The following is a 25,534-nucleotide window of genomic DNA, read 5'->3' as shown; positions in this document are numbered from 1 at the left end:
GTTTTTTTTTTTTTTTTTTTACCATGAAACTTAAAAGTTTGGATTTTTATGATTGAAATTGTTGAGAGATGAAGAGTGTTGTTTTAGTTTTTAGTTTTTTTCTTTAGTGGGTAGAAGCAATTTCTTGTGATCTCCGTGAAGCCGACACGGGTTTTGTCATCATAGTGTTTCAGAGCTGGTTGAAAGGCTTACTTGGATAATTTATGATTCTTTGCTTTGTGGATCTTTCATGTGATTCCAGCTGTTGTTGTCTCAATCTCTTTTTCTCTTCACATTTAATTTTAAAGACAAAAAAAAAGATATATATGAGAGAATAATTTGAATGGGTAGTAGTAAATTAAAAAGCTTATTACTGTAATTGAATTTGTAAAAGTGAAAGACTATGCTAATCATTGTGGATTGTGGTGAAAAATTGAGCAGTGAAGCTGCTTGATTGGGGTGAAGAAGGTCACAGGTCAGAAGCTGAGATTGTGTCTTTGAGATCAGATTTTGCTCAGGAGGTTGCTGTTTGGCATAAATTGGATCATCCTAATGTTACTAAGGTTTCATATTTTACTTATTTTATTTTACCATTGTTAGAGATATTGAGGGAAATAAAATAAGATTTGGGTCAACAATGAATGAATGAAATTTTGCAGTTTATAGGAGCTACAATGGGTGCATCAGGCTTACAGTTGCAAACAGAGAGTGGTCCATTAGCAATGCCAAACAATATATGTTGTGTTGTTGTTGAATATCTTCCAGGTGGTGCTTTAAAGTCTTACCTGATCAAGAACAGAAGAAGAAAACTAACGTTTAAAGTTGTCGTTCAGCTCGCTCTTGATCTCGCTAGAGGGTACATTATATGCTCTTTCTCATTTAAAAGAAGAAGCTTGTCTTTACACTTATTGTTGTTATGTTGCTTTTAGGTTGAGTTATCTTCATTCGCAGAAGATTGTTCACCGAGATGTAAAGACTGAGAACATGTTGTTAGATAAAACTCGGACTGTCAAAATCGCGGATTTTGGAGTTGCGAGAGTTGAAGCTTCTAACCCTAATGACATGACAGGAGAGACTGGTACACTTGGCTACATGGCCCCTGAGGTACTAATGACACAATGCATCATCAAAGTTTGGGAAACCAAAACCCCATTTTTATTACTAATCAACTTTGCTTGCAGGTTCTCAATGGAAACCCGTATAATCGAAAATGCGATGTATACAGTTTCGGGATCTGCTTATGGGAGATATATTGCTGTGACATGCCTTACCCTGACCTAACTTTCTCTGAGGTCACTTCAGCCGTCGTCCGCCAGGTAAAGTTATAAGCGGAACCATTTCATCATTTCACCATTTAACTATTAGCACATATCTGTATGAAATATGTTGTTATGATCAATGCAGAACCTGAGACCCGATATACCGAGGTGTTGCCCGAGCGCACTTGCAGCTGTGATGAAACGTTGTTGGGATGCAAATCCAGACAAGAGACCAGAGATGGACGAGGTTGTACCGATGTTGGAGAGTATTGACACAACCAAGGGAGGAGGGATGATCCCTAACGACCAGCAGCAGGGTTGCCTATGCTTCCGAAGGAAACGTGGTCCTTAGAGACCAAATCTAAGATACATTCAAAACTCAAGATTTGTGTCTTTGTTTTTTCTTATTTTTCTTTTTCTAAATCCAGAAGAAGAAAAAATGGAAAAGGCTTGTTAGGGCTTTTTAATGGTTGCTAAAATTTACAGAAAAAGTATGACTTGGTTTCCATATTCTTCAACATTTCTTCTTTTGCTCTATTTGTGAGAGTTTCGTATTAATTATTAATGGTCAAGTATATCATTATCAACTAATCATATATTTTACATAGTTTTTTTTTTGTCTTAACGGGCAACTCAACTACACTGGACAAAGGAACATCCTCGTGCGAGAATCAATGATCCAGTCTGAAATGGTGGCACATACATCAAAGAAGAGAAAGACATGAGTTCCTACTAAAATGGTCATAAAAATGTTACATAAACCTTTAGAGGTTTGGTGTATAATGTATGTCTCAAAAGCCGACCACACATGGTCATCGTTAGTCATTTTGATTAGAATCCACGTAGTCAATCTCAAACACAAGTCCAACTGTGCTCCTACTTCCTTAATGATAAACATCTCATTCCCCCATAGGACCATTAGGTCGGAAACAACTTCCCTTTCAAACCCATTAAAAATAAGTTGGTTAGACTCATTATATATACATATTATTAATGTATATAGAGCAGAAGAGGGGCATGTATGTACGCTTTGCTGGTTCCAAATATGTAGACTTATTTGGAGCCATGCTTCCCAACCATCCTTAGATAGTTGAAGAAGAATCGCAAGTGATAATTCTTCACTAGATTGTTGTGTTTTCTAGAAATGTGCTCTTGGTGGTTTTGTCACTATCTTAAAACGTTAATACGAGAAGAAAAACAAACCTTCTCTTATGTTCATAGCAGTCCCTGTAAATCTAATTACAAACAAAAGAAAATGACACCTTTTCTATGAAATATTCAATCCTCAACAAGTAGATCTATTTAGATTAAAGACAAGAAACGTCCCATAACATTTAATATAGGTAGGGACTTGAGACTATTTTAGAAGTCTAGTGATTGATTAAATGTGGTGTGATTTAGAAGACCTGTTATAATAGCAGTTGGCGACACCACAATGAAACATGTATATCATTCATTGATTCATTGCCAATAAAAATGAGCCCAAGTATTGGCTTCATTCATTTTGTCAAAAGTTTTGAAATGAATAAGAAATGCGTTGGGTAACTAATCAAATTAATATTAAGAGTAAGGACAGGTAAGAGGTTGTTTTCGTGGTGACGTCAGTCGGTGCACAAGTAACGCTGATATAACCAAACGTAGACAACTGTCCTCTCTCTGCTCCTTCCTCCTCAAGAGTCTCTTCACTCCTTTCTTCTTCTTCCTCTAGTTTTACACTTTTACTCCTCCAAGTTTCCTCTGCTTCTTCTTCTTCACAAGGTTTCTTCTTCTCTCTCTATATACTCGTTTTAGCTTCAAAAGTGAGGTCTGTTTCTTGGGGTTTTGTTCTATGTTTCGCCTTTTCTACCATTTATAAGCTTCTTGAGCTCAAAATTTCGTAGCTTTTACTTATTTTGTGATTTGGGTTTCATTCACCTTTCGGGTTAGTGTAGTTTTTGGGTGTAAAGTTTTGGTCTTTATCTTTTGTTGCATCTGTGGGTTTAGCTCAAAACGATGTCTTTTACCTGGGTTTCTTGTTTTTTTTTGCTTGTTGAGCCTCAAATTTCGTGACTTTTTCTTCTTGAAGTTTGGGTTTCAGTCACTTTCTCGGTTTATGATGTTTTTGGTGTAAAGTTTTGATTTTTAATCTTTTGCTGCAACTGTGGGTTTAGCTCAAGACGACTGGGTTCTTGTTTTCTGCTTCTTAAGCTTCAAATTTCGTGACTTTTGCTTCTTCTGTGGTTTAGGTTTCAGTCACTTTCTCGGTTTGTGAAGTCTTTGGTGTAAAGTTTTAGTCTTTAGCTTTTTGTTGCAACTGTGGGTTCTTATTTTTTTGCTTATGAGCTTCAAATTTCGTAACTTTTTGCATCTTCTGTGATTTGGGTTTCAATCAGTTTCTCGTTTTGTGAAGTTTTTGGTTGTAAAGTTTTGGTTTTTATTTGTTGCAGAGGTTGAAGATGTCAGCGCCGAAATCGGGTGGTGATCCAGCGCCACATCCGCCGAAAGAGCAGCTTCCGGATATCTCTTACTGCATCACAAGTCCTCCTCCATGGCGTTAGTTGTCTCTTCTTTGCTTCTATACCTAAAACGTTTGACTTCTAGTTATTGTTCTTAGCATATCCCTACCTTTGGAGCCTTGTTGTGACTGATTAGATTGTTCGATTGTTACCTTTTCTGAAAGTGGCTCTTATTTGGGTATCATTACTTTTTTCCTTTTTGTTGCAACGTGAGGATTAGATTCTTACTTTTCTCTTTAATGATTATTCCTTTTTTGCCTTAAGAATCTTCTCCTAGGTGTTTTGGTGGATTATTCTCTGTTACTTAACCACCCTTGCTTTTTTTATTTAAAACGTTTCTTTGTTTACTATGTAGCATCTTCTGGACTCACTTCTTTAAAATTAGGAAGTGATCTGTTTGAGGAACTAATTGTATTTAATTGAGTAATTCTTGTTTGAATATTAGGTTTTGAGCTTCTTATCTAGTAAATGTGAGACTTAGAGTTTATGCTTTAACTTTCAGCCGAGGCTGTTCTGCTTGGGTTTCAGCACTACCTAGTGATGCTTGGAACAACAGTTTTGATTCCATCTGCTCTTGTTCCGCAAATGGGAGGTGGAAATGTAAGGCTCTTTCTTAGTATAATAGTTGTTCAAATGATACCTTTCAGTCTTTTATTGCTGCTGAATTTATGATTTCTGGCAGGAAGAGAAGGCGAAGCTGATTCAGACAATACTCTTTGTAGCTGGATTGAACACGTTACTCCAAACAGTGTTTGGAACTAGACTACCTGCTGTGATTGGAGCATCGTATACATTTGTCCCAGTTACAATCTCAATCATGCTTTCTGGGAGATTTAACGACGTTGCAGATCCAGTTGAAGTTCGTAACTTACACTTATTTTCGTATTCATTTCTGCTTTATCTCTTTGGTATACTGTTATTATCAATAGCTTCTCTTTACCTTGATCATTAGTTTACTTTATAATACCATTTTTAATGCCTTATCAGCGATTTAAGAGGATCATTCGGGCAACCCAAGGTGCTCTAATAGTTGCGTCAACTCTTCAAATAATTATTGGCTTCAGTGGCCTTTGGCGTACTGTTGTAAGGTCAGTCTTTGAGCTACATTAGACTCAATTCTTGTTCCATTGCGTGGTCAAGAATATGTCAATGAGTTTCTGTTATTACAGGTTCTTAAGTCCTCTCTCTGCTGCTCCTCTGGTTGGATTAGTTGGTTATGGCCTGTACGAGTTAGGTTTTCCTGGTGTAAGTCATCTTGTTCTGTAAATAGGAAGACCAAAACGAAATTATATTTAAACTATTGGAATCTTGATTCTTTGTTATTTCGGCCAGGTTGCTAAGTGCATCGAGATTGGACTTCCGGGGCTTATTATTCTTATACTTATATCACAGGTAATTGTAGCTACAGATTCATAACTGGTAGTAATTTGCTGCCAGCTCTTCTGTTCCCACTTCATAAGTTACTTATCCAATATGTTCTTTCCAGTAGTGTTTGATGTTTCTTATTGTCTGGTCATACTCTTTGTTGGTATTGCAGTATATGCCCCATATTATAAAGGGAGGAAAACATGTCTTTGCTCGGTTTGCTGTCATATTTTCTGTGGCGATAGTATGGCTTCTTGCTTTCTTTCTTACAATCGGTGGTGCCTATAATGGTGTTGGGACAAATACTCAAAGAAGCTGTCGGACTGATCGTTCTGGGCTCATAAGTGCTGCTCCATGGTAAGATTACAGCACATGGTTTGGACATTTTATGTCTCGCTGAGTTATATCTAGCAAGAAAGTCATCTTTTAAAATGAGTTCTCAGTGATTACAAAATCAAATGTAATGCTCAAGTGTGGCTTACCAGTTACCATTATGGGTTTACTCATTGTGCAGGATAAGAGTTCCGTGGCCATTCCAGTGGGGAGCACCATCGTTTGATGCCGGTGAAGCCTTTGCCATGATGATGGCTTCTTTTGTTGCTCTTGTTGAGGTTTGTTTCACTCATCTTCACCGTGTGTAAATTAGATTGCATAAATATTACTGATGTGCTAGATAAGGGAACTTAGATCAGTTGGTTAAGGCATTAATATCCATGTATATATAAAGTCTGTTTCTTCCATGTTTAAACTGCATAGCTTGCATACTCGTTGAGTTTTAAAGCCAATGAGACTCGTTTCTTCATTTCTTCAATATTTCTTGCTCTTTGCTTTAATCTCATCTCACTATTTTAATTTGCTAATCAATGAAAAACAGTCGACAGGCGCTTTTATTGCTGTCTCAAGATTTGCTAGTGCCACAATGCCGCCACCTTCTGTTATCAGCCGCGGTGTTGGTTGGCAGGTAAAAACTCACTTCATAAGCTTCATTTACAAATATCATAAATTAAGTTTTCTCAGGGCGAGCAAGTGCTCATTTATCTAATGTTGTGCCTCAACTATGTTGATTTCTGGTTTAGGGAGTTGCAATTTTAATCTCAGGGTTCTTCGGAACTGGCATAGGGTCTTCAGTTTCTGTGTAAGACCCCATATCCTTTTTCCAAACCTAGGACATGAGTTGATTTTGAATGGTGTGGTGAGTTTGTTTTCACATGAATGCAGGGAGAATGCGGGTCTGCTAGCACTTACAAAAGTTGGTAGCCGGAGAGTTGTCCAAATATCTGCAGGCTTTATGATATTCTTCTCAGTTCTTGGTAAGCTTGTCTGTCTCTTCCATACTCTTCCATAAAAACCAATTATGAACTGAAATAGAACACATTAATTGATCTTCTTATATAAATCTAATGCAGGGAAGTTCGGGGCAGTGTTTGCATCAATACCTTCTCCTATCGTAGCTGCCTTGTATTGTCTCTTCTTTGCGTATGTAGGTAATTAAAGTCTCTTAGCAGAAGTAAACAAAATAGTAGGGTATGCAAATCTGGTTTACAGTTTTGTTTTGGTCCAGTGTTTTCGGATTTAGATATAATGATGATTGAAGTTTTATTAAACAGTTGGTTTGGTTACAGTAAAATCGATTTCTGTTTGGTTTCAGTTTAAGCATTTCGGTTCAGATTGGTTTAATAACAAATACTGTTGTTTAGGTGCTGGAGGACTGAGTTTGCTGCAATTCTGCAACCTGAATAGCTTCAGAACATTGTTCATCTTGGGCTTCTCAATCTTCCTAGGCCTATCGATTCCACAGTATTTCAATGAGCACACAGCCATCAAAGGTTATGGTCCAGTTCATACTGGAGCAAGATGGTTCAACGACATGGTCAATGTGCCCTTCTCGTCCAAGGCCTTTGTGGGAGGATGTGTTGCTTACTTGTTGGACACAACGCTTCACAAGAAAGATGGCTCGATCAGGAAAGACAGAGGTAAACACTGGTGGGACAGATTCTGGACTTTCAAGAACGACCCGAGAACCGAAGAGTTTTATGCTCTTCCTTTCAACCTCAACAAATACTTCCCTTCTGACTGAAAAGTTCCTTCCGAACTCTATGTAATGCTATTTGCTAGTTTTGTGTCACTTAGGTAGACACAGCTTATCTAGCTAGGTTTATGTGCATACTCGGTGAGGGAGACTAGAAACATAAAGTTGTAGAAACATTCAATGTTTTTTTCTATGTTTAGATGTTTTGCATTATTAAAGATGATTCTCGTTTTGCCAAATGTAGAACTCGAGTATGTAAGCTGAGTTTTAGTGCAAATGATTTCCATAATTAGTTCTATTCTCATTATTTAACACATTTCCTTTCTAAAGTTGTAGTGCTAGACTGCTAGATTAGTTCCGTCGCTCTTACCATTTGTTGAAATATCTTTGGTTATAGGAATGGTAAGAAATATCTTTGGTTATAGGAGGAAGTCAAAGGTTATTGGTGATTTATGTAACGGGGAGTCTATTCTTGATTTTTTTAGAGCATTATTTGAAGTGAAGATGATATAATTTTTATTTTTAGACCATCTAAATTAAATTCTCGTTTCAAACTATGCCACAATTTCGTTGACACAATACTTCAATCTTTTTTCTGAATCAACAACAAAAATTATATTATTCCAGAAAAAAAGATTAATATGATATATGTTATTAGCCTAAATCTATACAAACTATATTAACCAAGTTGGTATTATCAAAATATAATTTAGATTAGTTTTCTTACACAGAAAACATATATAAAATTTAGAAAAAAAACTTGAGTTTCTTGAAACAGAAAATTGCTTAAGAACTACGTAGAACTCTTAAAATAGTAAAATATTTGTATATTGTCGTATTACAATTTAACAAATCGTAAGCAAATTTCAATAATTCTGATTGTGTAGATGTTTTTTTCTTGGCAGTAATTGCACGTTCAGCTTCTTCTGAACACTAAAAAAAACCAGGAAAAAATGCATTTAACAACACTCTTTAATAAAACACAAAAATATGAAATAAAATAGAAGTTTTAAATGTCCAATTAATACACATTTTTTATCAAGCGGTGTGGGATAGTACCTACTACGTAGTATATAGAAATAATGAAGTATGTTAATAAAATATAAATATATATGTTCTTGCAAATTGTTTTCATATAACTATTTATATTATGTTGTGAATTAATATTCTGAGTTTAGAGAAGAATGAATTAGGGAATTTAACGTAAAGTACCACATTTTCTTAACAATTTTTCAATTCTACCACATTGAAAAACATATTTTCTGTGATATCACAAGGACTATTGAAAAGTCGAAAATACCCTTGAACTTATGTATAAGAATTTAGAATTAATTATAGTCTTTTTCTAACACATCATCCACATAGAATGACAATACATCTGCTACTGACAACATTGACATTTAATATATATTTGATTTTTTACAATAGAAATAAACATTAATTATTTGTACTATAGAGACAAGTGAGACCCATAATAGACAAGATTCGTGTGATTAAATCATGTTTATTAGCTGGAACTTGTCCATTTGGTAAGCATGTTGAGTAGTAGACAAATTATAAAAGAAACATTTCAAATTAAGAGAAATTGTTGTTGACCAATAAATAATATCTTTTACTCATAAGTTGTCTATAAAATATCATTATACATTTGTAATATATTTAATTAACAAAAAGCTAAATGTTGAAAAATATTGTTATTGTAGACAATATATATATTTTCGTGGACAAGATTCCAAATGGTGGACAACATTATAACGGTGGACAACAAATACGGTGGACCAAAAACATAATATTGTGGACAAAAAAATAATTCAAAAGATAAGTTTCGACTTGTCCACAATCGAATCTAATAGAATATAAAATCTGAAGACAAATATAATAGAGAAAGTTTTTTTTCTCTTTCTCATACTCATCTTCTTCACTTAGAATTTAAAAGCAGGAGCAACACCCAAAGACTTAGGGAAAAAAATTTAATTAGAAAAGATCTACAACAACTCATTCACATCAAACCGAGTTTCTTCTTTTTCTAACGTTTTACTTAGTTGATTTGTTAAAATTTAAAACTAGTATTTCTTTTTTTTCTTAGATTTTGTTTAATAGAGTGATTGTAAACATTTAAAAAAAAACAAAAGAGAAAGAAAGAAACAAGAGAGAGAGTGTGAGTGAGAGAGAGAAATAAAATTGAAGAAAAAGAGATATATTTTATATTCTTATTTATTTCTGTTTTTAAAAGATACATGTGAGTTTAGTTGGAGAGTATTATAGTTATTTGAAACAAATATGTGGTAGAATGAGAAAGAGTATTGAAATGTGGTATAAGAGAAAAGAATTGTTTTATGAAGTGGTACTTTTCTTAGTTTTCTCAATGAATTACCTACTAAATCAAATCCCAAAATTGTTTACATTTTCAATAGCTTGTTTTATCCTTAGTATAGCGATGATTGGTTTAGGCAATTAATTCATTACTTAATATAACTCAATGTTTTTATATTACACATACATTAGTGTTTTTACACATACATTAGGTTGGTTGTTGGGAAGTGGAGTCTAGCAATCAGAGGCTTAGGACCTCTCGTCTTGCGATCCAACCCGCGTACACATACGTACCCTCCAGAATATTATTTTTGCCAAGTGAGTGACATTTACCTATTATTTCTGACAAAAAAAAATGATTTTCAATGATTTTATTTGGATTGCTATTATACTAGGTTTCTAATCCAAATTAAGTTGTGTATTTGGTCTCATAACTTTTCGTTAAAAATCCAAATTAAGTTGTGTTTTTTAGATTTTTAATTATAGTTATTTAAAATAAAATTACATTTACTCATTACAACCATTAGTTCAATATTCTCGGATCACTTTGTTATAATGATTTTTTTAATTATAACTTTTTACCATAGTTCTTCATAAAAATACCATAATGATTTATTATACTTTAAATAATATGTTTTGCAAAGTTGCGTCTATTCTACATAATATTTTTTGTTATAAGTTTTCATTTTGATGGTTGTGTTTTTAGTAACAGTTTATGTATTCAAACTATTCTATTATATTAAAATAATTTCATAATATATAATTTTAAACTTTAAATTTTTGTTTTTTCTAAAATATTTTCTAAAAAACATTAACAAAATAAAGAACAAAACAGAATTCAAATTACAAACAACAATTATCAAAAAAATAGTTACATAGCAAAAACAAACAAAAAAAACAATACGCAGTCAGAGCCGTGCGAAGGTCAATAATTATAAATAGCGAACAAAAATAAATTGTCTCTGTTTAAATAAAAAAAATAAATAAAGAGACAAACTGAAACAAAATATTAGTTCTTAAACATTAACATAATATGATTTGATTAATTAAAAGAATAGAGTAAATAGAGATAGTAAATAAAAACTAATTTTAGTTTGATATAACTAATTTGGTGAAAAAACCGTTGAAAGAAAAATTTGTCGGTGTGTTACCATAGAATCAAAAGATGAGAAAACCTTAACGACGAAATAAAAAGCTATCAAAAATGAATTTGTAATCCTAATTGTTTAATTAAGCATAGAGTATGTCATATAACTAGTTTTTTTTAATTAATTAATATAATAAGTTTATGTTTAAAATTAGATTGTAGAAATCCAAATTTTGTTTCTAATGATATAACTTGTAAGAAAAATTTATGAACCCATAATTCCATAATTATATATTTTTATTAAAGATAAAACATGACATAACTAAATTATATGCTCTTATTTAAAAAAAATTGGATGGCAGAAGCGGGCGCTTCTTTTTTTATAACTGCTAACGCAGTTTAATACTGTTACATCGTAAAAAAGGGTAGCAAGTGTTCTCCACTATAGAAATGGGTAATGCTGATTTACTTTTTATTTATTTAATTATTTACAGCATTTTTTGCATTTGCTTTAAAATAGAGATCTGAAGAAAATAGGAGGACGAAACTGTAAAAAGTGTAAAAACATTGATGGAGACAAGAGAGAGAAAGAGTTAAAAATAAAGATATTAAAATTATTTTTTAGTTACATAAAAAATATAAGAAGACAAAACAAAAGAAATAAGCCTCAAATAATGGAGACGAAGTGGAGAGAGAAAGCTCCCACTCTCTCACACCCCAAACCCCCAAAGCTTCTTCTTCTTCTTCTTCTTCTTCTTCTTCCTCTTCCTCTCTAATCTGAATCCCAAATCCCAAACTCAAAGCTCTCTCACTCTCTTTTATGACACAAGATCGCTCAGAAATGTCTGAGGACGATGATGACCAACAATCTCCACCGTTGGATCTACGCTCTGCCGCCATAGCTAAACCTTCCTCTTCCTCTTCCTCTTCCTCCTTCGTCGTCGTCGTCGTCGATTCAACTCCAAACAAATCTCGTAACTGTATCTCCTCCTCCTCCTCTGGTTCCTTAACTTCACAGCCTTTCCCTGACCATGTACTCGAGAACGTCCTCGAGAACGTGCTTCAGTTCCTAGATTCGAGATGTGACCGTAACGCTGCTTCTCTCGTTTGCAAATCTTGGTGGCGTGTCGAAGCTTCGACTCGATCTGAGGTTTTTATTGGGAACTGTTACGCTCTCTCTCCCGCGAGGTTGACTCAAAGGTTCAAGCGTGTTAGTTCTCTTGTGCTTAAAGGGAAACCTAGGTTTGCTGATTTCAATCTCATGCCTCCTGATTGGGGTGCTAATTTTGCTCCTTGGGTTTCTACTATGGCTAAAGCTTATCCTTGGCTTGAGAAGGTTGATTTGAAGAGGATGTTTGTTACTGATGATGATTTAGCTCTTCTTGCTGACTCCTTTCCTGGTTTTAAAGAGCTTATCTTGGTTTGCTGTGAAGGTTTTGGTACTAGTGGTATTGCTATTGTTGCCAATAAGTGCAGGTACTAATGGTATCTTTTTTTTGATAGTTTAGTGTGAGAGACTTTTGTTATTTATGAATTTACCAATTTTTGTTTCAGAAAGCTGAAAGTGCTTGATTTGATTGAGTCTGAGGTCAATGACGATGAAGTGGATTGGATTTCTTGTTTCCCTGAGGATGTTACTTGTTTGGAGTCTTTAGCTTTTGACTGTGTGGAAGCCCCAATCAATTTTAAGGCGCTTGAGTGTCTTGTTGCTAGGTCACCTTTCTTGAAGAAACTTAGGCTGAACAGGTTTGTGTCCCTTGTGGAGCTTCATCGCCTGCTACTTGGAGCTCCGCAGCTCACTAGTCTTGGGACTGGCTCATTTAGCCATGATGAGGAACCTCTGAGTGAGCAAGAACCAGATTATGCAGCTGCATTTCGTGCCTGTAAATCTGTTGTTTGCTTGTCAGGATTCAGGGAGTTAATGCCTGAGTACCTTCCAGCTATATATCCGGTGTGCGCTAACCTCACCTCCCTGAACTTCAGTTATGCTAATATTTCTCCTGACATGTTTAAGCCCATCATACAAAATTGCCACAAACTCCAGGTTTTCTGGGTATGTATCCTTCTTGATCTATCTCGCCATGGTTTTTAACTTATCTGTCACTTATTTCCTGTCGCCATATATATTGTTTGGATCAGATGGATTGAATGAACAGACTTGATATCTGTTGTCCAAAGAACTTGAGTAAATGCATGACTTGAACTTTTACAATGCAGGCTCTTGATTCTATATGTGATGAAGGACTACAGGCAGTTGCTGAAACTTGCAAGGAACTCCGTGAACTCAGGATCTTCCCTTTTGATCCTCGGGAAGACAGTGAAGGTCCTGTCTCTGAAGTAGGCCTCCAAGCGATCTCTGAGGGTTGTAGGAAACTAGAATCTATTCTCTACTTTTGCCAGCGCATGACTAATGCTGCCGTGATAGCCATGTCAGAGAACTGTCCTGAGCTTACTGTGTTTAGGCTTTGCATAATGGGTCGACATAGGCCTGACCATGTGACAGGGAAGCCTATGGACGAGGGATTTGGTGCCATTGTTAAAAACTGCAAGAAGCTAACTCGGCTTGCAGTGTCCGGGTTGCTTACAGATCAAGCTTTTAGGTATATGGGTGAGTATGGGAAATTGGTCCGTACTCTGTCAGTAGCTTTTGCAGGAGACAGTGACATGGCTCTGAGACATGTCCTTGAAGGTTGTCCTAGACTGCAAAAACTTGAGATAAGGGACAGTCCATTTGGGGATGCTGCGCTACGTTCTGGTATGCATCGATATTACAACATGAGGTTTGTTTGGATGTCAGCATGTAGCTTGTCAAGGGGATGCTGCAAGGATATTGCAAGTGCAATGCCGAATCTAGTTGTGGAAGTGATTGGGTCAGATGATGATGATGAGAATAGGGATTATGTCGAGACTTTATACATGTATAGGTCGCTTGATGGTCCAAGGAAAGATGCACCAAAGTTTGTCGCAATTTTATAGAAACAAGAACATTTTGGTGTTGCCTATTTTGAAGAGAGAAGATGGGTAGATGTAGGAGGCTCAGATGATGATGATGGTGGTGGCAACAGAGAGGCACACTGCATGATTGTTGATGATGATGATGGTTGGGAGGATCGCATGATTGTTGTATCATTATTTCTTTTTAATTTATTTTTGGGTTTAAAAGTTCTTATATTTGGTTGGTTAGGTGGAACAATGGATATATGTTTTCGGAGCATCGATGTTAGTTAGACAGCTGAGTTGGTTCTCTATGTTTTCTTTTAATAAGCTGCTCTTTTTGGCTCTCTTAGTTGTTGTTAAGAACTAATGAGATATTTCTTTCCATTTTTAATTAATATGAGATATTTCATTTATATCCATTAAAGTGTTGTGGTGGATTATATTTTGTTCAATTTTAGTATTACTAGATTCGGATCCGCAAGTACGTGTAGGTTTATGTTTGCATAATTTTTTTAAAATTGAAAACACCAAGACTTCCATGAGTGATATTTATAAGAAAAAACTTAAGATATAACATTTATATTATTCTAAACTTAAGTGATATTATATGTATATTATTCTAAACTAATCCAAATATTTCTAAGAGTTTGTTTAGGAGTGTTAAATCAAATTTGGATTCAGTTTCAATTTCATTATTTTACGTATTTAACCTAGATATATATATAATTTGGGACAGTATACTCGTCTTGTCTTGTATGCGTCACAAAATTTCGTCCCATAACCATTTTCTTAAAAATAATTATATTTTTTACTATATTATTATGATAGGTTTAGATACCCGTATTTCTGGTTTATAAATTTTAATTTTACTAAATGAATGAAAATTATCCAGATAAATAAAATAATTATGTAGAATTATCTAAATATTTTTAAAAATACTCAAAAAACTCAAAAATCCGTCACAAAATAGATCATCAGATGTCCTATAGTCAAACTATTATCCAAATTAGTGAAACTTTGAGAAAGGAATATACCTACCCAAAATTTTAGATTATTTACTGTTATCTCAAAAGTCAAGACCTCTTTGTTTATATGATTTGATTAAAAATCAAAAGGTACACCTTTGGGCTATATGTTTGATCGATGAGCAGAAGTAAGTTGCCATGGGATGATAGCTCTAAATTGTAATGTCATTGAAGATTATTATTTCTTAAGCTAAAGTGATTAAGCCGATGATTTCCTTTGATACCTGTAAAGCATAATTTTATTAGAAAATGTGACAAAAAAAAATTATTAGAATTTGTCTACATAGAATAGTATGATATATTACTAAACACGAAACATGAACCATAAAATAGAGTGATATATTATATATATGTACCCTCAGTTCTTCTTGCCATGACCACACTTGCTTGTACAGCTGGTATCTTCACAACTACAAAGAAGAATTACATTAAGGTTAAATCTCAAAACTAAAGTTATAATTTAATGAGAGCAAGAAAATAATTCTACTTACATTCATTGTGTGAAGATGAAATCAAAGTAGATTCTCATTCATTCCATGTTTTTTTTTCCATTCAATATTTTAATATATTAACACCAAATCGTTAAAAATAATTTTTTTGAGCATTATGAAAAACAAAATGACACCATTGCCGGGGAACGAAAGAACGAACTAAATCGTTAATATTTCAAATATTAAAGGATTGTACCCTATATTCAATAGATTGGTTCAATGAATTTGGGCTGAAGAGATCATCTTTCATCTGAAATATTAAAAATCAATTTATAACACTTGAGAGAGAGTACATATAACATAATAAATATTATTGAGAAAAATGTCAAAAAAATCCCGAACTTTCAAATTGTGGCCAAAAAAAGCATAAATTTATGAAATGTCATTTAAATCACCAAGTTTTTGTTGACTTTTTTAAAAAATAGCTAACTTTCGTTGACTAGGCCATTTAAGGCACGACGTTAAATTTTCAGTTACACAACAATGACGGAGTTAACTTCCGTCAGAATTTCCGTTAAACCTTAAACGCCATCGTTTCATTAGAAGAATAAGACAAAAATAATTTAAGTCCAGCAAGAATCAAACTGCCAACCTTTGAAACTCAAAACAAGCTCTCTACCATTGAGCCACAATAACATTCTAATATTATACCAATCAGACATGTATATATATATATATATATATATAGACAATCGATTAAAAATGGCAAAACACAAAATAATGTTATATTTATGTAATGTATTTATAAAATATATGTTATTATATCATTACTCTTTATATATATATATATATATTAAATTTTAGTGTTTAATATATATATATATATAATATAAAGATTAAAAACTAAATATTTTACAAATACCAAATAAAATGTATGATCAATATGTCTTCTTTGGTATATATATGCAAAAAGCCATATTTAAAATTTACACTCTTTATCCTGATGAATAAGATATTAATTTAAATATATGCACACTATAAATTATATATTTTATTTAGTATTTAATAATAAATAAAAATATAGCAAAGATAAAATTTATATTAGTTTTTGATCTTTATATTTTATATCTATTATATTCTAAAACGTTAATATAAATATATACATATATATATATATATATGTATATATATATATAAATTAATGATATGATAACATATATATTATAGATGCATTACATATAACGGATTGCTTACGTATAAATATATTTCTGTTTGTAAAAATATATAGAAATATAATTGTGGCTCAATGGTAGAGAGCTTGTTTTGAGTTTCAAAGGTAGGGAGTTCGATTCTTGCTGGGCTCAAAAATTTAACGTTGTGCCTTAAATGACCTAATCAACGAAAGTTAGCTATTTTAAAAAAAAATCAACAAAAACTTGGTGATTTAAATGACATTTCATAAGTTGATGTTTTTTTTTGCCACAATTTGAAAATTGAGGATTTTTTTGACATTTTTCCCAAATATTATTGGATAATAAGAGTCACTGTTTAAAAGTAGCTTACCTCCATAACCCACCCATAAAAATTTCGACTCAAGACCATGACGATTCAGGTATGCTTTGGTGTCGTTTGTATGACTGCACATAAACATTAGCCATTATCAACAAATAAATATAAATTGAAAAATATAATAATTATATAGACAAAATGAACAACACAATCTTGGAGAAAATTTTGTTTTTAGAATGCTATAGTAGTAAAGAAAATGGTTGAATGGTTTGGTGAATAGTGAATATTCATTTCCACTACTATATTTATAGTAGAATTTAGATGTTTAGAAATTGTGAGCTAATGCATTGCATTCAAATCACAAAATACTTTCGAGATAACGAAGAATCTAAAATCAAAAATTTATTCGCAAAATATGCTATATTTGAATGTACTAAATATTTTATTTAGATTATATTTGACAAATATTATAACTATTTTTAAATTTTTTTGGTAACAATCAATATTTTTTTAAAAAATCTTCCATCTAATACTAACCATAATTAGTTAGTATGATCTTTTTTTTTGGTCAAATTCGTATGATTTTGTTATGCAAGTTTTTGAAAATAAAAAATAATTGATGATTTGTTTTTATTGAATTATATTAAATTGGATTGTTATTTTCGGAAATAACTATTAATATATGATCAAATAAAATCAAATCCAAAAGGTAAATATATAAACTATCGTAACTTTAGGTGCACATTTAAGAGTAGTTCACTTGTTAATTGCATATAGCCTTTAACGACAGATATTGAAAGATTCGTTTTATTAAATCGTATCCATTTTCTTTGATTTTTTCAAAAACTTGCATTAGAATTAAGAGAGAATATTAGGGGATTGATATTGTTAGTAGATATGGTATATTATACAATTACGAAAATCAAATTTAAATATAAATTACCTAAAATTAGTTTAAAGAATATTTTTTTTGTCCCATATTATTCGCAAACTTAGAGTGTTCTATATGTTTGGCTCAGAGTTTAACTTTAATATCGTTCATATGAAAATTAATCATGATTAAGAGGTTTTGAATTTTTAGGATCCGAATATGATAAACCCGGGTCATCCAGGATCCGTGTGTCAAGGCAATGGATACATACTAAATTGCCCTTTCGCTTTTTTTTGTTTGTTTTGCAATTTTTTTTTCTTCTGGAGGCATTATATGGTATACTCGTTTTTTTGTTTTTTTCTGTTCTATTCCTAAGTGTGCCCACCAATTAATAGTATATATAGTCAGTTAACTTTGTTTACATATATAAAATTTAGATTTTTATTTTTTTCCATCTATATTAATCATGATTAATTATATAAATATTGTTAAGGAAATATTGCAAAATAGAAATTAAATGATTATATGTTTTTATCTAACTGTATTAAACAGATTTGTTATTTTTGTAAATATCTATCACAATATAAAACCAAATCAAATATGTTTACATAGATATATATATATATATATATATATATATATATAATTTTGATTTTAATCTATACTATTAAAGCAGAAGTACTCACTAGACTCAAATTGGACCATGACTTTGTTTTATACGTTTTTCATTAAAAATGATTAGAGAATCACTTAATTTCATTAAATTAACTTATGGTTACGATTTATCTAAATGACCATTATATCCCTTGCTCGACCACTTAATTATGACCAGGTTGGGACTTGGATCATCTTTAACCCGAAAATCGAAGAAATAAAACTCGCGGATCTGTTTGTACTCCAGGTTTATAATATTCGGATCATGTATGTTCTTTGGTTCAAGAATAATTATTATTGTCGCCAAACAGAGGTATAATCCCTATAAATAAGGAAACTTGTATCTGAATATTTAATGGCTTCAATAATATCAAATATTAACTACTATCATCAATAATATCAAATATTAACTACTTATATACTTAATCCCTATAATTTTTACGAATATTCATAATAATGAGAAATCTTTAATACTTATGGATTGTGACTTTGTTGCTTCCAAAATAATCAATAGATTAAATACGAAACTGTATATATATGTAAACTTATTTGATTTGCTTTTATATTGTGAGATATTTACGGAAACAAAAAATCAACTTAATACAATTAAATAAACCAAAATAAAGAAAAACTCATCCTCTTACAAAATTACTATCCGATATTGCGGCGTGTCTATCCTTTTACAAAACTAGCTACTATCCGATATTGTGGAGTGTCTATTATCTTACAAAACTACTATCCAATATTGCGGTGTATCTGTTTCCGTGAAAAGCTACATTTTACAAACTACATACTCTATTATGATTTCCAATTTACTGTATAACCCCAAATATACAAATAAACATAAACGAAGACAATAAGTCAAAATAAAAAACTATATTACAAAAATACAAATTACAAAAAAGTAACTAACAAAATATATAATCTCGTGCTGTAGCACGGGGTATCACCTAGTTCTTTGATTATTATGAAAGCAAACTTTAAACAGCTTCCAAAGATATTGAATGATTATGGGTTCTATTTATATTGCAACTTTCTTATATATCAAACAAAACTGATTAAATTCATTTTTTGAAAAATTTGATTTGATATGCATTTTTAATTACTCCTTTTAATCACATGATACACGATCCGAATATAAATATTCCGGGTCAACCCGAGATCCGAGTTTTCAAGACTTAATCTAATGATATTACATGTAATAATCACTAACTCTATGTCTACTTAATTAAAAATGTTTTCCTTTTAATAGTATAAATATATAGTAAAGATATACTAAGGTTTTCATATATATATATATATATATATATATATTTTTCCATAATATGTATTAAGACGAATTAATTATTATTGTTTTGTTCAGAAAATTAAAAAATCTAAAATAAAAGATAATAAATCTAACCAAAATAAATATGTTTACATTATATATACAATTTCAAATTTAATAATTTTTCTTTCATGGTAACAACTTTAAACAATTTCCAAAAATATCGGATAATTTTAACTTTATAATTAATTTCGTAATTATTGTTGATTTTTTGCCATAAATATTAGATTTTCGACCAACAATTTTTATTTCCATATGTTGTTTATTTTTTTTTTAATTATATAACCAACTGGACCTGTTTGGTAACATGGATATATGAGTCTATGACATGGTTTTTTTTTTTAAATCTTTAATTTCTACTCTCCAATTAATAGTATAGATTACGACACACTCTTGTTAGAATCTGTTTGGTTCAGGTCGATGAAAAATAAAGGCGATAAATAAGCCAACTTTTTTACTATTATGCTATCTATCACTTTTGCAAATAAAGAGTTGAATTGTGATATCTAGTGCATATCCTTTTGAATAAAAAGTAAATGTTACTTTTAACCCCAAAAAAAAAAGATCAATTTGATTCGATCCGATAGAATTCTATTTTTTTGACTTCGTTCGGGTTAAACGTCTTATGCGTAGAAAGGGTGAGGGAACTCTTAACTTGTGGTGGTGGAGAGAGATGAGCTGAAGTTCTTATCCAAAGGAAGACCTCTCCTTTTGCCTTTTAGTTGACAAGCCATCTTTGTCCCCAAAAGACTACATTTTCTAACTGACAAGAGACCCATCATTTATATTTCTTAAAGGTCATAAACCAAACTGAAATAATGCAAGCGGATGGTGACAAAAAAAACATATGATAGTGGTACGATTAAGAGATAATTTGGAGAAAAAAAGGGCTTATATATTAGGATTGATGTGATCATCTTACCTACTCATTAAACCACTTAACTCTACTGTTTTTAATAACTCCCATCATTTCATCCTTTATATCACTTTGTTTCCCATCCTACGGTCACCATTCGTCGTATCTCCCATCTCCACTCCCTCTCCCTCCAAATATTATTTATATTAATAAATAAATGAAATGAGACATTGGCTTAATTAGTTGGTTACATGCATTTGTCCTTGCATATTAATATGTCTCCTTCTACATTAACTTCTGAATCGTGAAGTTAGCTACTACCAATTTACTAAGTATTAGGTACTTTAATGGTTTGTGTACTGCGCAGGTTTATACATAAGAGTGTCGTGTGTTTAAAAATATTCTAGTGGTCCAGCTATATGAGATTGTTTTGTTGCACAAGATTTATTCATAAAAGCAGGTATGTATCTGATAAGCTCCATTATGTGTATACAAGGAGAAAGAAAGGAGAGGAATCAACACGTGCGACTCGAAAAAGCAAGTGCAGAAAGATCGAGAACGAATATATAAACTCAAAATAGTTTGTTTTAGATTTTTATGCATTGTTTGTTATTGTTAGCGACGCATGTGTTGCTCAGGAGTTGAGTTGATGATCCGGTGATATATCGGTGACTCATTCCGTTATAGACGATGTATCGGAGCTCGATAGTAATAAAGTTTGCGTACTTTCTTCTATCAATTGATGCGTTTGTGATCTAGATCGGAGCTATCGCGAAGTCTGGGTTCTCGATTGGAGATTTTTTCGCGAAATTGATCAAATTGCGAAATTAACATGGTGATGGATCAAGCGTTAACGCCGATTAAGGAGTCCGCGACGGCGGAGCAAGTTGAAGCGTTGGCAATGGAGTGTTACAAGCGATTGACGGATATGGCATCGATGGTGCGTCGTGTGGAGTCGTGATTGGATTCAAGAATCGATACGCACGATCAGCAATTCGCAGAGATTAAGCAGCGATTGGATTTTTTGATTAAGCAATCTCCCTGGGAAATCTTCGGTACATGAGGTCGGGGGGACGAGTCAGGTAACAACATCGGGATCGCAAGATCATACCAACCAGGTACCATGCTCTTTCTTGGAACCTTGCCGTAGTGATGTTAGGCCTGGGATAAGAGAAAACCTTCTCAGAAATGTAGAGATGGCCGTGTTTGACGGTGAAGGTACTTACGGATGGATTGCAACAGTGGAGAGGTTCTTAAGATCTGGTGGCTATTCTGATGCAGAGAAACTAGCCTTGGTAGCTGTGAGTTTGCGTCGTGAAGCTTTAAGTTGGTAGAACTGGGAAGTGAACATAAGAGAGTTTGAAAATTGGGACCAGTTCAAGAAGAGTTTGTTACTATGTTTCGGGAACTTGAAGCTAAGAGGACCGAGCCAAAGTCTCTTTTGTATCAAACAGACGGGTTATATAGCCGATTATGTCCAACGTTTTGAAGACTTATCTTCACAAGTGACAGGTTTAGATGATCAGAAGTTGGAAGGGATATTTCTCAATCGCTTAAACTTGGAAATGCAGGAGTTGGTGCATATGCAAAAACCAAGAGATTTGCCAGAGATGATAGCAGAAGCCAGAGCAATGGAGACGAGTATCATAAGAAGAGTAGTTCAGAAGGAACAAATGTTATCCAATAAATAAAATAAAGATCCACAGGGTGTTTTTTATAACAACAACCAACACAACAACACTTGGAAGATGAAGACCGTAACCATGGATTCTGCTTATACAAATGATAAGCGTGTTGTGAAGGGAGAACAACGACCGCGTAAGCACCATACCAAGGAAGAATTGGACGAGAAGAGGAAAAAAGGCATTTGCTTTAAGTGTGATGGACCTTGGTCTAGTGAACATAAGTGTCCAACAAAGAGCTCAGAATTCTCACAGTGTTCAATGGTTATGAAGCCGAGGTATTAGAAAGGAATGATGATACTCACGAAACAGCAGAACCGGTGGGTGAATGTATGTCCTTATCATTCAATTCATTTCGAGGCTTATCATCAACAAACACTACAAAGGTGAGAGGATCTATGGGTAAAAAGGGAGTGGTGATAATGTTAGACGGTGGGGCTACACATAACTTTATCTCCCCAGCAGCAGTGTAGAAGTTGAAACTTAAATGCAAAGAGGATCCAAATTTGTCAGTATTGTTGGGATTAGGCATTACGGTTCAGGGTATAGGAGTTTGTGAATGGGTGACATTCTCTGCTCAAAACCTGGAATTCACCACAGACTTTGTGGTGTTGGAACTTGGTCCGATTGATATTATTTTGGGGATATATTGGTTGGAAACATTGGGAGATTGTCAAGTAAATTGGCAAAAGCATGAAATGTCATTTGTGCATAACGGTCAGATGGTTACGTTAAAGGGTGAACCTGATCTATACTTGTCAAAAAGATCATTGAAGTCGCTGTCTTGTGGGGTTAATTTCAGTAAGAAAGGAGTTCAGATGGAACTGTGTAACATACAATCGAGTCAATCTACTCCTCAACCTACTGATATACGAATACAGTCAGTACTTTCCAAGTTTGACAAAGTGTTCGAGGTCCCCACAATATTACCACCTATCAGAGGTCGAGAACATGCTATTAATCTCTTGGCAGGGAACACCGCAATCAGTTTGAGACCTTATAGATATCCTCATGCGCAGAAGGAGATCATGGAGTAGACGGTTAAGGAGATGTTGAAGTCGGGCATAATACGACCAAGTCAGAGTCCGTTTTCAAGCCCAGTGTTATTAGTGAAAAAAAAAAGATAACAATTGGAGGTTCTGTGTGGACTATAGGGCACTTAATCGTGTAACAGTTCCTGATAAGTTCCGTATACCGATGATTGATCAGTTTTTTGATGAGCTTAATGGGGCTGTGATCTTCTCAAAACTAGATTTACGAGCAGGATATCACCAAATAAGAATGAAGGAAGAAGATGTACCTAAAACAGCTTTCATGACACATGATGACCACTATGAATTTTTGGTTATGCCTTTTGGGCTAACAAATGCCCCAGCCACTTTTCAAGCTTTGATGAATGCATTATTCCGACCATACCTTCGGAAGTTCATATTGGTATTTTTTGATGATATTTTTATATATAGTACCAGTATGGAACAACATCTTGAACATTTGTTGGTGGTTATGCGGATTCTCGAAGCTAATCACCTGTTTGCTAATAAGAAAAAATGCTTCTTTGGTCAACTACAAGTGGAGTATCTGGGACACATCATTTCGAATAAGGGGGTGTCGACTGATCCAGCAAAAACCCAAGCTATGACACAATGGCCCACACCCAAATCAGTGAAGGAGTTGAGAGGATTTTTGGGACTTACTGGATACTATCGAAGGTTTATTAAGGGCTATGGTGTTTTGGCAAGACCGTTGACTGATATGCTGCGAAAAGACAGCTTTGAGTGGTCTGTTGATGCACAAATGGCTTTTGATCAGCTAAAGAAAGCCATGTATATGGCCCCAGTCTTGTCTCTTCCAGATTTTGAAGAAGTGTTTGTAGTAGAAGTTGATGCTTCAGGATTCGGCTTGGGAGCAGTGCTCATGCAGAAGAAGCATTCTATTGCTTACTTTAGCCATAGACTGTCAGCTAAAGAACAGCTCAAACCGGTGTATGAACGTGACTTAATGGCTATTGTGCTGTCCATTCAGAAATGGAAACATTACTTGTTTGGCAGACACTTTATGGTTCACACTGATCAGAAGAGTCTTAAGTTCTCTTGGATCAACGAGAAGTAACAATGGATTATCAGAAGTGGTTGGTGAAACTGTTGAATTACGATTTTGACATAATATACAAGCCTGGAGTAGAAAACAAAGCAGCGGATGGGTTATCACGGATGGTACAAACAGAAGGCATGTTACAGTCTCACATGTTAATGGCCTTCACAGTCCCTACAGTCATTCAGTTGCAAGATATCTATGAGGAAATTGAGAATGATGAGCAAATTCAAGCTTTGGTTCAAACTTGCTTACAAGACCAAGGTACTCAAAAGAAATTGATGGTATGAGAAGGCAGATTATGGCGTAAGAACAGACTGGTTATTCCTAAATCTTCCAAGTTTATCCCATTGATTCTGGAGGAATACCACAATAGCGTTATGGGAGGTCATTCTGGAGTTCGTAAAACGGTCAAACGCATACAACAGTCGTTTCATTGGGAGGGCATGATGAAAGATGTTCAACGTTTTGTCGCCGAATGTGATGTTTGTCAAAGGCACAAGTACTCTACCCTGTCTCCAGCAGGTCTGCTTCAACCGTTACCTGTGCCTCAACATGTTTGGGAAGACATTACGATGGATTTTGTGGAAGGCTTGCCAACATATGATGGGAGAAACGTTATCTTGGTGATAGTTGATCGATTAAGCAAATACGGTCATTTTATCGGCCTTAAACATCCATTCACGACATCGGGTGTGGCGAGAGCATTCATTTCTGAAGTGGTCAAGTTGCATGGTTATCCAGCTTCCATAATTTCTGATAGAGGCAATACATTTTTGAGTGCGTTCTGGAAAGAATGTTTTAAGCTCGCAGGAACTAAATTGAAGTATAACACTGCCTTCCACCCTCAAACTGACGGCCAAACAGAGGTACTCAATAGGTGTCTCGAAACCTACCTTCGTTGCTTTGCATCAGCACATCCTAAGACATGGCATCAGTTTCTCTCTTGGGCCGAGTTATGGTACAATACTTCCTATCATACATCTCTGAAGACAACTCCTTTTAGGGTGCTATATGGTCGTGATCCTCCAGCACTTTTGCGTTTTGAGGAGCATTCGACTAAAGTCTCGGAGTTGGAAACGATGTTAAAGGAACGAGACCTTATGTTGACTCAGATAAAAGGTCATTTGACTCATGCACAACAGCTTATGAAGAACAATGCAGATAAACACAGAAGAGATGTGGAACATGAGGTGGGTAGTTGGATTTTTCTGAAGTTAAATCCTTACAGATAGCAGTCGATGGCCAAGAGAGCTTGTCAGAAGTTGGCGGCTAAATACTTCGGGCCTTATGAAGTTATGGAGCGTATTGGTAAAGCAGCATATCGCTTGAAGCTGCCTGATGGATCCAAGATACACCCGGTTTTCCATGTGTCTCAGATAAAGAAGGTCTTGGGAGATAAGAAGCAGGTTATGCCTTTACCTGATATGTTTAATGAAGTGAGTGAGTTGCTTGTCGAACCAGAGAGCTTGTTGGAGACTCGATATAATGATGATGGGGTTTTGGAAGTTTTGGTGCATTGGAGAGGACTTCCGGATCATGAGAACACTTGGGAAAACGCTAAAGAAATGCAGAGACAGTTTCCTGGTGTAGCGCTTGAGGACAAGCTTTGTTTCGAAGGGGG

General features: G+C 34.0%; 3 protein-coding genes across 4 annotated transcripts in view; all 3 read left to right on the top strand.

Annotated features, from left to right (window-relative positions):
• LOC104760990 (serine/threonine-protein kinase HT1) overlaps positions 1-1,818 on the top strand; it is a 3,407-nt gene extending 1,589 nt beyond the window's left edge. The window contains exons 2-6 of the mRNA XM_010484001.2: positions 421-542; positions 639-835; positions 909-1,083; positions 1,161-1,295; positions 1,384-1,818. Of these exons, the coding sequence (XP_010482303.1) occupies positions 421-542; positions 639-835; positions 909-1,083; positions 1,161-1,295; positions 1,384-1,590 (836 nt within the window). The 3' untranslated portion in view covers positions 1,591-1,818. The remainder of the gene's footprint in view (positions 1-420; positions 543-638; positions 836-908; positions 1,084-1,160; positions 1,296-1,383) is intronic.
• LOC104760989 (nucleobase-ascorbate transporter 5) lies at positions 2,888-7,366 on the top strand. Of its 2 annotated transcripts, none has more exons than XM_010484000.2 (14): positions 2,888-2,996; positions 3,665-3,770; positions 4,236-4,333; positions 4,416-4,592; positions 4,721-4,821; positions 4,903-4,978; positions 5,066-5,125; positions 5,271-5,455; positions 5,613-5,709; positions 5,973-6,059; positions 6,175-6,233; positions 6,317-6,408; positions 6,505-6,582; positions 6,796-7,366. In XM_010484000.2, the coding sequence occupies exons 2-14, from the start codon at positions 3,674-3,676 to the stop codon at positions 7,173-7,175; spliced, it is 1,587 nt and encodes a 528-aa protein (XP_010482302.2). In that variant the 5' UTR covers positions 2,888-2,996; positions 3,665-3,673; the 3' UTR covers positions 7,176-7,366. The 2 variants fall into 2 exon arrangements, with proteins under 2 accessions (XP_010482302.2, XP_019096081.1); XM_019240536.1 differs by lacking the exon at positions 2,888-2,996 and adding an exon at positions 3,023-3,042.
• On the top strand, positions 11,193-13,859 carry LOC104760988 (transport inhibitor response 1-like protein). The gene is made up of 3 exons (XM_010483999.2): positions 11,193-12,003; positions 12,082-12,580; positions 12,745-13,859. Exons 1-3 carry the CDS (start codon positions 11,348-11,350, stop codon positions 13,501-13,503), a joined length of 1,914 nt encoding a protein of 637 aa, XP_010482301.1. The 5' UTR covers positions 11,193-11,347; the 3' UTR covers positions 13,504-13,859.

This window comes from Camelina sativa, chromosome 18 (assembly GCF_000633955.1).
Source record: "Camelina sativa cultivar DH55 chromosome 18, Cs, whole genome shotgun sequence".
In the NCBI taxonomy this organism is placed as follows: Eukaryota; Viridiplantae; Streptophyta; class Magnoliopsida; order Brassicales; family Brassicaceae; genus Camelina; species Camelina sativa.
Note: the sequence above shows the minus strand (reverse complement) of the source record. Positions and strands in the feature narration are given on the sequence as shown.